Genomic DNA, 16,452 nt, shown 5'->3' with positions numbered 1-16,452 from the left:
AGATGTGTATAAGAGACAAAATGTATACAATTACAATTTTATACAGTTGAATGTATAAATGTATAAAATAAAAATTGTCTTAAAAATAAATATATGAATTGCAATATTATAGGCTAATATAAGTGTAAAATTATTATTCAGGTCTACCAAAAACATCCAATTGGGACACTCAGAATCAGAGGGGTCAGACCTACGTGTAAACCTTTATTTAATGTATTCTAATACTGGAGCAGTTGGGGGTCTGATCCTGTTCTTAAATTAGTCCTAATTTGCTTCTATTACTGGAGTAATTAGTGGGCCGATCCTATCCTTAATCTAGTACTATTGATTGTGGCTACAGTGCTCTATTATGAACAAACTTATTATGTTATTGTATGTAAAACAATGCAATAAATATTTCATTTCATCAATTGTTTACAGTCACATATTTATCCACTTAGTAAATTTAAATGACGATTTTGTTTTTAGGTTGCTGGCGGTCTTGTGCAGTCCAGCGGATGGCCTGCTGTAGTGGCGTGCGTGGGAAATTGGTTTCCGAAGGGAAAGTAAGTATTTGTTTTAGCTGTTTGGTGTTTCCCTTGTTATATTTTAAAATATCATTTAGAAAAGTTGTCCATTCATTTTAGAGTTAATTAAATAAAAAATCTTTTGCTTATACTTAAACACTATTTAGTAAGTACCAGCATAAAGATAATTTATATTAATAGTAGATTGTTGGATTTTTTAGTTTTGAGATTTAAACATCATTAGAAATTAGCATCATAATTATGTTACTCATAAATATCAAATTCTGTCAATAGTTTTTCTAAAATGAGAGAACAGCATGCAGAAGAATATGCAATGGGAAAACAAAATAGCAGCAATTTTTTTTATCTTTCTACTCGGTTGGTCACATGATGTATAGTGGGTATCAATGGTAAACAGGCAGCGCAAGTGACGCTCGGTAATAGGAAACGTGTGGCTTCTTCGGAGTGTTTCTGCTGTAAAGCACATTTTGATGATGAATAATGATGGTTGAAATGCCAGTCAACTATACCAAATTGATTTGAAATTGAAATGAAGAGTTTTGCCATAATGGTTTGCTAATGCTCCAAAAGATACTGGCCCCAAACATGGAGATTTGTTGAGTAATGCTAGGCCTAGGGCCCTGCATATCAACGACCTGTTTATGTATGCTTTGATCTGCGAACTGCGATTTTGACACACTATGATTTCTAGGCTAGCTAAAGTTTACGAAGGATCGCATAAATTCCGAAGCATACAAAGCACAGAGAACGCTAGAATAAGTAGATAATCATTATTTTGAACAATCGCAGTGCCTTTCCTTGCCAGTCCCGTTAACAATGGGCAGTTGTTTTTTCGCAGCCACAACCATAACATTACCTTTTCCTATACTTTAACATTGATCACACTGTAAATTCTCCATAGTAATGCCCACCATATGTCTTGTGACTGGCTGTAAACAAACCTAGCTGAATGTGTCTATTGCTTCCCCTATTCCAGCATGACGTAATGTAATTCACATAACCTGAAATAAGGAGGCCTAACATAATTATCGTAATGAAATCATACTTTTCCACCATCAGATATTTCAAAAGCATGTCATTATGACCTACCTGTAAGATTGTATTATGTTGGGAATTAGAAACAAAACTTAGTGCTTCCCTAAGCGTGGCCAACCCAAGCATGAACACCCACACAGATGATAAAAGATGATAATTAAACAAAAAAGTTTCATTATTGTTAGCCTATATAGAATGAATATTCTATGTGTTAAAGTATTGTTCCAAATTTCCAAATGAATTCACAGTTTATATCTATATATGTATATATTTCCAGACGTGGTATAGTTATGGGAATATGGAACTCGCACACGAGTGTAGGAAATATACTTGGGTCGTTGATTGCTGGCATTTGGGTTGATGGTGATTGGGGGTGGTCTTTTATTGTACCAGGACTCATCATTATTGGCAGCAGTATTCTAGTTTTATGCTTTTTAGTTGTTTGTAAGTAAATTATTTAATTATTTATTATTTTATATTATTTTATTTTATTTTATTATTTTATTTTTTAATTTTATTCTTTTATTATTTTATTTTTAGATATTATTAAATGTATTCCACAAAATAGAAAGAAAATATGAGACAACTTAATAAATGCCAAAATAATTTTAGTGGTATTCTGGGTTAGAATCCAGGATCTACTCTATTTGGTTTGGTGGCTTTCAACCTTGCTTATTATGAATTTAGTGGAATTCTCATAATCTTAGCGTCCTAATTTCCATATACAAAATTCTGCCCATACTAAATATGTTTAAGACTGGTCTTGATATAATATTAGGCTATAAAAGAAGTTATATTGCAGGTATAGTATTACCTTGTTTAAAATGTTTTATTTACTTAGTTGCTAGTTTTAGTAAATTGTTTAAAGTCAAATTTCTCTGGCGTACACAAAATGGCTGCCAGACTATACATAGAGTACATATTAGTGGACGTTAATCGTGTACAGTAGGATAGTATAATTCATACTCCAAGTATTGAAATGCATGCCATAATCGTGTCAGGATTCAATATTGAACCCCGATACGATGGCGTGCATTTCTGATGATGACATAAGTAATATCGAAATATTGAATCCGACACGATGGCGTGCATTTTGATACTTGGAGTATATATTATACTATCTTATCTGAGATTAATCAGTGGACCTTTCAGATTTTAATCGTGTAGCAAAAGTCAATAATAATGTAGCAACAATATTGCAGCCTAGCATGCATTAGTGAAGACTATAGAATAGTATTGCTATACAATAGTAGGGAGCTTTTGATTTGAGAGGACTTAGAACGTAATGACGTCATGTTAATTTAATTGCGCATGCACACAAACGTTGTGCGTTACATCCTCTCCAGAAATCTGGAATGGGTGTCGGCCGAATTTATGTTCAGGCCAGAACAAGGACTGTACTGTATTAAAACATTGGTGCATCAGTCTTTTGGGTTTGTGACATGTCCTTGTATGCGTCTTAAAAAATTGACATTGATTTAAAGTAGAATGTAGAACGCATACGACAAGTCACAGATGAGTGAATCCCTTCTACGTCCCTGTTCTACGTTCTCAGTGGAAAGCTCCCCAATGATATAGTGCCATTAATTAGGTCTGTTGCTCTGTTTTTAGTTAGTCGGGTAAATTATTTTGTTTGTATATCAGCTGATTGGATCTGACATAATTCAAAATGGTATCTTAACATATTTTTCCAAACTTCAACCTTTTCCAGATCCTGAAGATGTAGGCTGTGAACCTGTAAATACTAAGAACCTGGTAAGTTCACTTTGTTTGGTTTGCTGATAAGATAGTGGCAGTGGCATAAATAAGAGTGCTGACAAGATGCTAATTGGGTTGGGTGGGGGGGGCAAAGAAAAACAATTATTGAGGAGTGGTACCTGGGTATAAGGGAGTGATTTGTTGCTCAGTAAGTGGCTTTGGAGTGGGGGGTGTGGGTGAGAGTCACTATTGAATCTACTTTGCTTTTGAATGCAGTATGGCTGCCTTGTATTATGATAATTAATGGTGATATATACATTTTCTCTTCCAGCAAGTAGCTGAATCTGAACAAAAAGCCATATCTTTTAAAGGAGCTTTGCTTATACCTGTAAGTTGAATATTAATTACTGTACATCTGATAAATACAAAAACACGTGTTTAACAATAATAGTGGTATTATTAAGGATTGCTATAATTTATTTTATTTCTGGTGTTGATAATTGTTATTGACACATTAACAGTTGCAAATAATAATAAATATATTTTTCTGATAATAATTTATAATTAATTAAAATATTTTGCTTTCAGGGTGTAGTAGAGTTTTCCTTATGCTTGTTTTTTGCAAAACTGGTTAGTTACACATTCCTGTACTGGTTGCCACTCTACATCAAACAAGTAAATCGTAAGTTAATAAAATCATTAGGCGTCTTTAAGCACTTTCAAGACTAACAAATTTTATTCATTTTACAAAAACGAGTGACATGCCTAAATATGGTCATGATGACATCACATCATGACCATATATAGGCACATCATGACTATATATGGGCATACATCAATATTTTGTCAAAGAAAAGTTGATAATGTGGGCAGAATTTCAAAACTTGAAGCCATTTCTTGAGAGTTCAATTTTTAAATTCTACACATTCCATTTTTGCAGCTAACTTATCAGATGAAGAAAGCGCAGACCTGTCAACGCTGTTTGATGTTGGTGGTATATTTGGGGGAATATTAGCTGGTCTAATAGTAGATCTCACTGGAGCAAGTGGCTTAGCAAGTTTTGTCATGCTTGTTTTTGCTGCTCCTATGGTAAGTGATTTTCTTTTATTCCCCACACTTACCAGATGTAAATAAGGTGTAATCATTTTCATGAAACATAGGCTAGAAAAGGGGAATAACAGGGTATGTACTCTCATGAAAGACAAAATTGTGGTCTAAAATGACAACATTTAGTGTATTTTTTCAGGGGGTAACAGGCAAGAGTATTTTGTACTCTTTTGAAAACAATTATCAACTATTTATTACTTGGCATATTTATGAGTATTAGCATGTGCTGATGGGATAATGAGAAACTGCATTGGTTTTCAAGTTTTCAATCTGCACTAATTGCCTGGTCTCTTTCAAAAGAGAAAACCCTCGAAAAATAATAGAGTCGATTGCTTGTCAAGCACACTTTTTTTTCTCTTCTAGATGTTTATATACCATTTGTATGGAAATCAAAGTAAATCTCTTCGAATTTGTAAGTATCTAGTGGACTACTGAAAAAATTCCTTACAGTTTTTGTATTTTAATATTTGTTATAAAACAAATCAAATCTCTGTTAAAGTATATATCTTCTATATTCCACCTTATATATCATATTCAAATGAAATGCAATTTAAAATGTCATTATTAATTTTATCATGTAGCTAATTCTATAAAATGCCTGGCAATTTAAAGAAATGTCAAATGGTTTATCTATTAAATTTTGTTTCACCAGGTTTATTAATGATCACTGGCTTTTTTGTTAATGGGCCGTATGCACTGATAACCACCGCTGTATCAGCAGATCTGGTAAGTAATTGATTTCATCTCTGGATTTGCGATGAGTGACTGGTTTGGCTTGTCTTTGCCACAAATTAATTTCTGATTTTGTGTTATTAATTTACATACATGTAAAATTATCTGTAAAATTGTTATCTTGTCAGGGTACCCATGAATCACTTAAAGGCAATGCAAAAGCTCTCTCAACAGTGACAGCAATAATAGATGGTACTGGCTCCGTGGGAGCTGCATTGGGTCCTCTGCTTGCTGGCCTTCTAGGCAAAAGTTGGAGCAATGTTTTTATCATGCTGATTACAGCAGATGTTTGTGCAGCATTGGTAAGTAAATTCATCAACAATTCATTTAATATACTATTTGGGCGAGTCAAGTTTGGTGCTACCATCCAAACCATGGTTTGGATAGTAGCACCAATTGTTCCCTAACAAGGGTTTTAACTGTACAGTTAACATTCCTTGCTAAGCTGGAGATCTGCCTTCAGTGCATCTTTTGAAGAGTTGGGGTTTTCCTCCTTACTCTTTAACCATGCCTGTATAGTTTAATAACCTACTTTTGTAATGGGCTATTATTACTCACTTGTTCAACTACCCATCATCATGCTGAAGACATTTGGCTGTCATTGACCATGAGAATGATTGACATATGCATATAGCCATTAAGAAATATCTTAATTTTTTTTAAACTTTGCCTATTACAAGAGGCAAGTTTCTAAATATTGGTACAGTATCATATGTACTGTATAATTAAATCATTCATCCTTATATCTGGTTATCAAAATGTACCATGTAATATGATAAGTGCATTTTAATTTTGAATCTTTCAGTTAATCGTACGGCAAGTTGCAAAAGATATCTTAAGACTACACTCACAGTACAAATACAAATTCTGCCATTATTCTGTAATCAATGAGAGTGGCTCCAAGTAAGTATCTCAACTGAACTTATTACTGTATCTTTAGATACAAGGAATATCACATTTGAGATATAGACAACATCATCATATATCCAACACTGTTCATCAAAGGAGAAATAGTGGCACACCTGTAAGCTCCATGTTCCAAATCATGGTAATCATTGCTTATTATAGCAAATGTATCATTGTCCTACTTGTAGGTGACAATCCCTTTCACAAGAAAAACATACACACATGATGCTCAACACAAACTAAATCTCAATGACACTTACGAACTGGAGTTGTTTTGGACGCAAGAAAAAAATCACAGACAGGAATTTAACTTAGGACCCTGGCATTGGAAGGCAAGCATCTTAACCACCAAGCTTGGTGACTGATTAACACACCATATTGCAGACACACATCTTAAATAATATTTATTAGAGATGTTGTATTCTATTTAAAAAAAATCTTTTCATTTTCAGACCACTTCTGCATGGTTCTGACGAAGATTGAGACACTACAGTATGAAAAGCAACTTCCAATCATTTATGAGGACTGTTCTGTAGTTTTAGTTTAAACTTAATTTTTTTCCGACGGAGTGGTCCGAACCAAGTGGTTGAATAGAGCCTAGGAATAAACCGACCGGAATAAAAAAATCCATGATAGAGTTCACAGGGAAAGCTTTTACTTCCAATCTGACATTCCATCATTTATGAGGACTGTTCTGTTGTTGTAGTTTGAACTTAATTTTTGTGAAGAATACTTATGCATGATAATGCAATTAACTATGTTTACCTTTATTTATGTAATAGAAAAACTTTATTGGTTTTCATATGGATATTTGAGTTGAAATTTTCTTTGATTAAAGCCAAAATTGCTTACTTTTCACTTGTACAATGGAGTCCTAAATTGGTTGCTACTTCTTTCTATACTGACAATAATGCATATTGGTAGGTGGTGACACTTTATTTTATTTCATAATATTCCTGGCATATATACAATACTATACAGAAAAACTGCAATACTGTACAATTAGTTAAATACTAATAAACAGTTCTCTAAATGTGTATATATAGAATGTATAGAATGTAAGGATAATATTAAGGAAATGTAACAAGTTAATGGAATATGAAAGAAATGAAAAAGAAAAGTGGGAAAATAGGAGGTGGAATAAAAAGAGAGAAGTTGTAAAATATAAAAAGGAAAAAAAAATTATTAGAGGAAAGTTGTAAAAATATTGAATTATGTAATAAAAATTGAATAGTCACATGGCTATTTGAATAGATTATTATTATTATCCATATTATTTTAGCTTGTTATATTTGTTTTTCTTTTGCAATAAACATGACTTGCACACACACACACAAACATGGTAATGGTCTAGTTTTAGCAAATTGGGACAGAAAGCAAATTTCTTGGATTTTCCTTCAGCTCAGACATCTGAAACCTTGCAGTGATGTACTTAAATGTACAATAATAAATGATAAAAACAATAAAACAAAAGAAATACGATTATGGCAACTAATGATAGAAAAGTAAGCACATTTGTTTTCATTCAAAGACAAATTTCAACTTAAAGATGAGGATCAGAGACTACTTTATTGTGTATCATGTACTGTATTGTTTGTTCAATCTTAAGTTATACTGTAAGGTACATTAATTAGATGGTATAATTAGATCTTGATGTGTAAGTATGTGTAATCAGTTTTGACAGTATTTCAATATATTTTTCTATTTTGTTATATATGTACTAAGTTACAAATTAAAATTAGATAGATTAATTAAATGATTGATATATTCATGTATATAATTGAGAGGATGATTAGTTTTTAATATATGGTGTTACTTCTTAAGCCGGACGCACATGCAACAGGGGTCGTGATTACATGGACTGCATCATATTGCATTTAAAATGCATTGTATTTAACAATTTGCTTAGATTACCACCAAGAATCAGCAGTGACGGATGGTTGACAGTCCATCGACTGAGGAGAGGCAATTTGTGCCCAGCTGAAGTTATTCAAAATATTTTAGATGGTATACATTAGCTTTTAATGCAATATTTTGCAAGTTACACAGTATATCAATTAAATTTTTAAAAATTCTATTTTGTTATATACTCAATTAGTGATTGATTGATATATTGTGTATATAATGAATAGGTGTGTTATATTCTATTTTATTATAGTTATACTTAACTATAGTCAATGGCCCGGAATAAAAAATCCCAGGTGGGTTCACGGGGAGTTTTTATGGCTTAGTATGGTCCAATTTGGATTATCATTTGGATAGGCAAATTATCATTTTAACAATTTTTGATTCGACGACCTAGTTGTGGTGGGTGGGGGTCCAGGCCTGTCCGACAGGAGCGCAAAGGCCCCGCCCCCACTGGTGCCACTACTGTGTATATATTGACAGGAATAACAGGTCAGTGTGTTAAAACAAATTCTGTGACTAATAACACAGTTCGCCCTCCAAATTGAGACCGCCTAGGGACCTGAAAATTTGAGGTGGTCTTAGGGTTTGGTCTTCACATAAAGGGTTAGCTTAGTGTTAATATATTGAAGATTGTTATTTAGTTCTTGGAGAAAGTGGTTAAAGTGGTCTCGGAATTAGAGGGTGCGCTGTATACAGTATTATTTCTGGCTGTGAGACAAAAAAAATTGCCTTTGTATTTTCCAGGCCAGACTGACCCAAAATCTCATAAAAAAGCCCATATGTTTTTGTAAACCCAGGAGGAGCACCAAAATCCTGGTATGATTACCACTTGTTACAGTTTAATTATTTAATAATTTATCAAATTAGGTTTTACTAACCAAAATGTATTTGACTGACAGTTGTTATTGAACTCTAGAAATAAGTCTGTACTAGTAAAAAATTACTGAATGTCATCGTTTTGGGCAACGCAATTTTTTGTTCGCCTTGGCAAGGTCCAGGAAGAATAGTACAGTGTGGTGGTTTTGGACCACCTACTACCATACCTTTGGTAAACAAAAAGGTATAGAATTCAATTTGAACTAGCACTGATGTTTATATCGTCAGCAAAAGATGTCATTTATGTGGTTGGAGCAGTGTTGATAACATGCACAGGTCATATTTATTATTTAATTTCAGATTTTATTAGTATATTCTAGATTTAGTATAGGTGTAATTTTGCCCAACTTGATGTGAATGTACTCAGTACAGGGGCGTATCTCGGGGGGCGGGGGCACACGCCTCCCCAAAAATTACTCGCGCCCCCCCCCCCCATTAGCCCCAAAAATCACAGTAAAATAGTTAAAATCTCAACTGGTCATCAAGCCACCAACTTTACCTTCACAGGGGCCCCCCCCCCAATCAGCACCCTCACTTCAAGACTTCTTGATACACCACTGACGCAGTATGTGTGGAAAAAATAGCAAGTTGTTATCGGGTTGGACTTGAACCCACGATCTCCAGGCTGGCACCATACCTCTAGACCACCAAGGTTGAATTCCAGCTCAAGTAAGCAGTGGGTACTGCAATGTGAAGGGTAATTGTTATTGTCGTGATGGGAAAAGAAACAAAAATTACACATATACTTGATTATCCCGACGCAAATCTAGTTTGTTCATTCCATCACGACAATAACAATGTACCATTTATATTCTAGATTTGTTTATTTTTTCCAAAAATTATAATCAAACATTGTTAAAAATATTAATATATAGACAATCATTCAAATTTTGTCTTTTTGTTACATTATTGCACCTGGTGTATGACTACTAACAGCACTTCACAACCTAAAAACACTTTTTTAGAAACAAATAATTTTTATCTTAACATGATCACATCAGTATTACATCATAATTTTTGATATAACATGGATTATCATTAAATATTAAAACTGTATCATAATTCTTGATAACTAGTTTTTGATTTCTGTGCAAGTATTATAGATTCATTTTATTCAGTTTTTCATTCTTCATTAAAATATGAGCAACACCTGTATTACTGGACAGTGGTGGTGGCGGTGCCAGGATTTCCCCAGTGGGGGGTCGAGAGGTCCTGACAGGGTCTGATGTTCCCGACGTGAAAAAAGTGGGCATGGTTGAATGTCGCTAAAACCTTTCGGAAGTGATCCAGGGGCGAAGTCCCCCGAAAGTATGACAATTTAGGGTTTTCAAAGGCTTGTTTAATGGATTTTAGAGTGTTAATATGTAAAAAGTACATATAATTTTTTTTCTCCCCGATGAATTGTGTTTTTCTCCCCGACTGGGGTGGGGGGGGGGCAATGCCTCCCCGATGGAGACCCATTTACAAATCAACCTCATTTATGAAAATAAATACTATAATTTTTGGGCTTGCATGGTTCAAGGAGTGGCAGCACCATGGGGGTGGAGGAGTGCTTAGCTTGAGTCTTATCAGTGTTTTGCTCTTGGTCACCACTAGCCTTCGTTGGATAGAAATTTTGATTCTGTTAACAATAAACTTAAAATTGAAGCTGCCATATCTGGCTGGGAGTATATAAGCTGGTAGAAGCCAAGCATTATTGCCCAATGTTGTGTTTGTCATTAAAAACATGCAGTTTTTGAATATCTGTACTGTGTATTTTATTAGATGTGCTATGTTAAAGTTGACAAGTTTTGGAAAGATAAAAAAATGAAAATCATCTGAAGGTTTCTCTGAAATTATTAAACAAAATTTATGGACAGTGGTCCTTTCAACATAATTATTTGGAAACTTTTTAAATCATAAAAAAAACACATGAAAAGCAACGTAGCAATATAATTACATTTTTTATTGAATATTCACATATCTTCAACATTCCATTTGTACTTTACTTCTGTCATTGCCTTTTTATCTGATATACGTTCAAAGAACTTTTTCTCAAATCCGTTTGATCGATTGACGCCATCCCATCGATAGCCAGGAGGAATGTTAAATCGATTTGGCGGTGGTGCAGGTCCTTTGTATTTTGGCTTTTCTGCAAAAAGATAATTTTTTGAGTTAATATTTTGGAATTTATTTTAACACATGAAAATTTGTAATATGTTTTATAGCATTCCCACAGTAATTGCTTCACATGGATTTTAAATCTACCGCAGAGAAGTCAGTGATATGTGTTTAGCAGTACTTCTCTTTGGTAGATTTAAAAATGTAATGTGAAGCAATTACTATGTTTTTCAAAGTGGGGGGGGGGGCCACTAGTAAGATGAATGGGAATATGATTTGCAAGGGAGCCAATCATACAAAAATTTGCATAGACATATATTTTCTGACACAAAGTGGAGGGCCCCCCCCCCAGTTCCGCCGGCTATGTTACAGACTATAAATCAACTTCATTTAAGAGGACTGTTCACAACAAGGAAGTACAGTTTATTTCTAAGATTTAATTTACCGTATGTTCTTGTGTATAAGATGCTTCACCCCCGAGTTTGAAAAGATTTTTGAAAAATATATGTATGTTGGGCGTATAAGACAACCCCCTCGTTTCACCGTCAGAATTCATACTATTTGCTGCTCTTTCTGGTCTTCATACTGCATCTAGCTGGCTAAAAACCGAGCCAAATGTAGGGCTAATCTTCAAAATACTGTAATACTATTTTATGGGCTTTTAAATGTTCATCAAAGTCTTATTTCCCCGCATTTAAAATTGCGTTTATTTATACAGTTAGTAGCTTCATTTCTGTAGTAAATTTGCGAGTTACAGACGATCCGCACAAAAACATAAAATTTTATTCAAAAATTTGTAAGTGTTGAGTGTATAAGATGATCCTTCCACCACCGTTATTTGCTCGTAATTTGCTATTTAAAGCCTCGTCTTATATGCGAGAATATACAGTACAATGCAAATGGAAAGGTAAATGCATCTAAAACGCATAATTTATATTAATTTTTTTTAAATAAAAAAAAACAGTTTATACCTTTGACTTGACCTTTTGCATTGACCTTTGCTGCCTTTTTCTTGAGAAATGCTAACATAGGATCACCATCTCTTTGTTGATCTTTGAGCATGGACTCCAGATCGGTATCATTTTCATATCTTGCAAAGGGCTTTTCCATTTCATGAACATGGTCGTTGACTGCCTCACTATGTTTCTGTGTTTGAGCCACTCTTATAAATGAAAAGAAGTTTATATTGTAAATATTTTTATTCAAAGGACCATACAGACATTTAGCATTCTTGGAAAATAGCATAAATATCCAGTACAGTACAAAATTCACTTATTAATTACTTTTTAATTACATTAATATATATTCTATGCCTAACTTTACATTGTATATAATCAAATGAAGTTACTCTCTACCCCTTTTATAACTGTACCCTCTACTCAATTCAATGTACTAATTCTCTATCCAGTTTCAAAATTTATCTTCTACTTAATTCAAAGAACTTACCCTCTACCCCATTCCCGAAATTGTTTTGACTCTTCCTCCTTTCTTTTCAGTTCTTCTGTGTGTTTTAATTTCTCAACATTCAAGTCCCTCTTTCTTCCACTTTTATCACGATATACAGTACCTATACAACAATATATGTATCCTTATAACTTCCTCTCATATAACATATATATATATATATATAGAATGCACATTTGGTCAGTAGCTTTTACATGCTGTGCCTGGAATAAAAAATACTATTATTTCTGAGGTGTTTCCTACCTAAAAAATTCACTCACGTAAAAAGTAGTCGGCTTATCCAGTTAAGTAAATACACATTTCAAGTACCACAAAATATTTAGAAACCAATACTGTGGAACATTAATGGTTTAAGCTTACTAGCATTCCTTCCAGAGAGCTCATCGTCAACCCGTTTCAGAGCTGCTTTGTCAGATTTACGTCTTTTTTCATTTTCTTTTTTCATAGATGCTGCATCCTGAAGTCCTACAGCTCGACCTTAAAACACAAATTACCCGGTAGTATCCAACATGGAAGAATTCAATTTAAAGACAATTTATTACTGATAGTTAAGCATTTTTATTTCTTTAGACAAGTTTTTAATCTCTTGACAGTCTTAAAAGTTGTTTTTATCTGTTAGGTTTGACAGTACTACAGTACATTTTGATAATAATAAGATAACTTATTTAATTATTAGTAAGTATAAAGTAATAATAATAATAATAACAATAAAAATAATAATAAATAACTGTACTAACCTGTTGAAGTCTTCTCAAGTTTAGGATTTCTGTCAAATTTCCTTTTGTTATCTGCAGTATGTGAATGGTCAGTAGAACTTAACCATCTTACATCAGGCCTTTTTCTTGGAGGTGATTGGTCAGTTCCACTATCATGCCTTGTATTCTTTCTCCTTGGAGGTGATTGGTCAGACCCACTATCGTGTTTTGCATTTTGCCTTTTCCTTGGAGGTGACAGGTCAGACCCACTATCATGCCTTGTATTCTTTCTCCTTGGAGGGGATTGGTCAGACTCACTATCATGTCTTGTATTTTGCCTTCTCCGAGGAGGTGATTGATCAGATCCACTATCATGTCTTGCAATTTGTCTTCTCCTTGGAGGTGACAGGTCAGACCCACTATCATGTCTTGTATTTTGCCTTCTCCGAGGAGGTGACTGGTCAGATCCACTATCATGTCTTGTATTTTGCCTTCTCCTTGAAGGTGACTGGTCAGATCCACTATCATGCCTTGTATTCTGTCCTCCAACATTTATCTGGTCTTCTCCTTTCCATAAAGTTTAAAACACCGATAAAGCATTTGCATACTAAAACCTCAACTGAAATTAATTACACCTATTTGAAGGTCTGTCCTGATTAATAAATTTTTCTATGACATAAAACTGTTGTATGCCATATATGGTGTGCCTATATATAGTCATGATGTGATGTCATCATGACCATATAAAGGCATTTCACATGTTTTGCCAAATCAAATAAAACTGAATAGTCTCAACTGAAATTAATTACACTTATTTGAAGCTCTGTCCAGATTAATAAATTTTCTATGATATAAAATTGTCGTATGCCATATATGGTGTGCCTATATATAGTCATGATGTGATGTCATCATGACCATATTTGGGCACGCCAACTCAAATAAAATTTGATAATCTCAACAGGACTTTAGAAATCTTCAAAAACATGTTCATAATATTGATATAATTTAACACTGAAATCCAATATTCAACTTACCATCATCATCAATCATTCGCCATTTGTTTCCTGTTCTGAAGTTTTCGAGTTCAATCTCCTCAATTGACCGTTCATCAACTATTTCTGCAAAATAATTTATGACTGACTGTAGGCAGTGATTATTATAAGAAATGTATTCAATGATCAATGTCTTCTAATGTTGTTGTAAAAAGGTATGGGTTGAAATTTAGTCATCAAAAGTATTTCAGCTCTTTTACACCCAAAAGAATTATCCATAGGGTAGGCCTACTGTTTTTTGTATAAAAATTGTGAGTAGTTTGTGTTAGAGTACTAGAATACATTATCTGTTTAACAAACACTAAAAATAACAGCTTTTTGTTTTTAGGTGAAATCCATACATAACATTGTTAATGTTCAACAAATCATTTGGGAGCACTGAAAAATGAAATGTATCCTTAGGGCAATTTTGGTCATGTTTGATTGATTTGTCAGGAAATCTGATAATTGACACAACATCAAAAAAAAAAATCTCGCAGCCCAAACTTGGTTGAGAACCTGGGCTGTAAACCAACCATAACTTTGAACATTTTTCAACACATTCATAAGAATAGTTAAATTAGAATAAATTTACCTGCAACTTGAGGTACTTCATCAAAGAACAATTCGTCATTTCTTTCCTCTGGGCTTGGAATTAGTTGGCGAATATCAACATCATCATCAACTATTTTTGTCCTGCAAAAGAAAAAATCTTTAAAGATAGAATTTTGATCATAAATTCTGGTATGCAAATCTTTTAAGTTCAATTATAAAATTGAAATATGAAAGCATTTATTCTACATTAATTTTCAATTGATCGGATAGCCAATAATGTACTTAGAAAGAGGTACAGTAAACAATTCCATTATATTAACCATCAAATATCACAACCACTTGTACAGTACGCAACCATTTCTGCTAAAATAAATGATGCCTTACAAAATAGCTTGTTTTGTTCATTAAAATACTGTAATTTGATAGCCAGCTTAGGTAAGCACCCACGTCAAAACCTAATTGTGCCCATTAATGGGTTTGGGATTTTTTGTTAGTATTTTATCTCCAGTAAGCAACCGAGAGTAGGAGTATTTTTGGTGTGAATCACACCAAGGATAACCCACCCCCAAAAACTTGTTTCCAATGGGGTCCTTCTGGTAGCGAATTGGCCAGTACACAGGAGAGAATCGCCCACTGTTTTGTGAAAAGTGTACTGAATTCTTTAACATGCACATGGGTCATATTGCACACAAGACCAATGTCTTAAACGTCTCATCTCAAAGACAGTGTACAATCATAACTTATAATATTTCACTGCCTTCCAGCTGAAACACAAGGAGAGCAGCGATGGGAATTGAACCGGGGAACCAGAGAGCAAAGCTGCTCCTTTAATTCTGTTTAAATTTATTGTAAAAAAGTGGGCTAGATCGTCTAACACCCATTCTAGAAAGTGGGCCCGATCGTCCACACTAGTTGCCGATCGCTTGGAAATACGGCCGTGACTCACATAATTGAAGGGGGGCCCAGGCCAACACCGGCCTAGACTAGACCTGATATGTTGGGATATGCTATGATAATACCTTGGTTTTATAACTGCTGCTTTTTTCTTCTTTTTAGGCCTTTTTTTCTCTTCTTCGTAGCCAGGCAGATATCTTTTCAAATAGTCTTCTTTACTCAAAATCCTTTTCGTGGTCGCATCCATTTCTCTGCTTTTTTTCATCATGGTGTAAACAAATCAAAGATTGTATGTATAGCGCCACCACGCGGCTCTACAGTTATTTATTGACTTCCACTTTTACATCAGGGGCACACCTTGACAAAACAAAGGTGCTTCCGCAAAACAAAAAATTATACAAATTATTACAATATGCATCAAAAAACAAGAACAGCTAAAAGTTAAAACTAACTCAAAACATGTAATGTAAACATACATTTCTCTATGGATATTTATTATTTTATCAATGGGCCTATTATCATTATCAATATAATTGACCTTATACAATTATGAATTATCGTCGTCGTCATCATTATTAGTAGTAACCAATGGAGAGCTTAACCTCGCATAGCCGTCGGGCCCGCGTTTTGTAAGTGGTCCGGTCAGCGATTTGCTTATATTCTAGAGCCCTGGTATTAAACTTTTAGAAACTGGTGGCCACTGTTCATTTGAGACCAGCGGCGGGCCGACATAATTTGCGTACGTACTTCCAATTTTTTTCAATGTCAGTCTCACCTAAAGCAACGGGAAAAAAATCAATAATTCTGTCTGGGAACACTACGTGCTCTGAAAAAAGCATTTTTACCATCTGAGAGTGCCATTTCCGAGCGTCAAAAAGTGCATAGGCGTAGATCCCGGGGGGGATGGAGGGGATATATCCCCCC

General features: G+C 34.2%; 2 protein-coding genes across 4 annotated transcripts in view; one reads left to right on the top strand and one right to left on the bottom strand.

The window, feature by feature from the left end:
* The window catches only part of LOC117101971 (glucose-6-phosphate exchanger SLC37A2-like), an 11,993-nt gene extending 2,142 nt beyond the window's left edge, over positions 1 to 9,851 (top strand). The window contains exons 3-13 of the mRNA XM_033242114.1: positions 469 to 545; positions 1,840 to 2,006; positions 3,274 to 3,317; positions 3,592 to 3,648; positions 3,849 to 3,942; positions 4,201 to 4,349; positions 4,731 to 4,779; positions 5,020 to 5,093; positions 5,228 to 5,401; positions 5,905 to 6,002; positions 6,458 to 9,851. Of these exons, the coding sequence (XP_033098005.1) occupies positions 469 to 545; positions 1,840 to 2,006; positions 3,274 to 3,317; positions 3,592 to 3,648; positions 3,849 to 3,942; positions 4,201 to 4,349; positions 4,731 to 4,779; positions 5,020 to 5,093; positions 5,228 to 5,401; positions 5,905 to 6,002; positions 6,458 to 6,488 (1,014 nt within the window). The 3' untranslated portion in view covers positions 6,489 to 9,851. The remainder of the gene's footprint in view (positions 1 to 468; positions 546 to 1,839; positions 2,007 to 3,273; positions 3,318 to 3,591; positions 3,649 to 3,848; positions 3,943 to 4,200; positions 4,350 to 4,730; positions 4,780 to 5,019; positions 5,094 to 5,227; positions 5,402 to 5,904; positions 6,003 to 6,457) is intronic.
* Positions 9,747 to 15,837, bottom strand: LOC117101970 (BUD13 homolog). 3 transcript variants are annotated; one of them, XM_033242113.1, is made up of 8 exons: positions 15,671 to 15,837; positions 14,675 to 14,777; positions 14,083 to 14,166; positions 13,091 to 13,615; positions 12,714 to 12,830; positions 12,336 to 12,456; positions 11,861 to 12,051; positions 9,747 to 10,920 (listed from the first exon to the last, which is right to left on the bottom strand). In XM_033242113.1, the coding sequence occupies exons 1-8, from the start codon at positions 15,794 to 15,796 to the stop codon at positions 10,745 to 10,747; spliced, it is 1,443 nt and encodes a 480-aa protein (XP_033098004.1). In that variant the 5' UTR covers positions 15,797 to 15,837; the 3' UTR covers positions 9,747 to 10,744. The 3 variants fall into 3 exon arrangements, with proteins under 3 accessions (XP_033098004.1, XP_033098003.1, XP_033098001.1); XM_033242112.1 differs by having other exon boundaries at positions 13,091 to 13,612; positions 14,675 to 14,775; positions 15,654 to 15,832; XM_033242110.1 differs by having other exon boundaries at positions 14,675 to 14,775; positions 15,654 to 15,828.
* Between the last annotated feature and the right edge of the window lie 615 nt (positions 15,838 to 16,452).

This window comes from Anneissia japonica, unplaced genomic scaffold (assembly GCF_011630105.1).
Source record: "Anneissia japonica isolate Jap-2015-1 unplaced genomic scaffold, ASM1163010v1 scaffold997_len2565447_cov190, whole genome shotgun sequence".
Lineage (NCBI taxonomy): Eukaryota > Metazoa > Echinodermata > Crinoidea > Comatulida > Comatulidae > Anneissia > Anneissia japonica.
Note: the sequence above shows the minus strand (reverse complement) of the source record. Positions and strands in the feature narration are given on the sequence as shown.

Coding starts and splice junctions, on each gene's coding strand:
- LOC117101970 (XM_033242110.1), bottom strand. CDS start 15,796: ATGATGAAAAAAAGCAGAGAAATGGATGCGACCACGAAAAGGATTTTG. Junction 13,616..14,082: donor GCGAATGATTGATGATGATG/GTAAGTTGAATA, acceptor CTTTATGGAAAG/GAGAAGACCAGATAAATGTT. Junction 12,052..12,335: donor TTTCGGGAATGGGGTAGAGG/GTAAGTTCTTTG, acceptor TTCATTTATAAG/AGTGGCTCAAACACAGAAAC.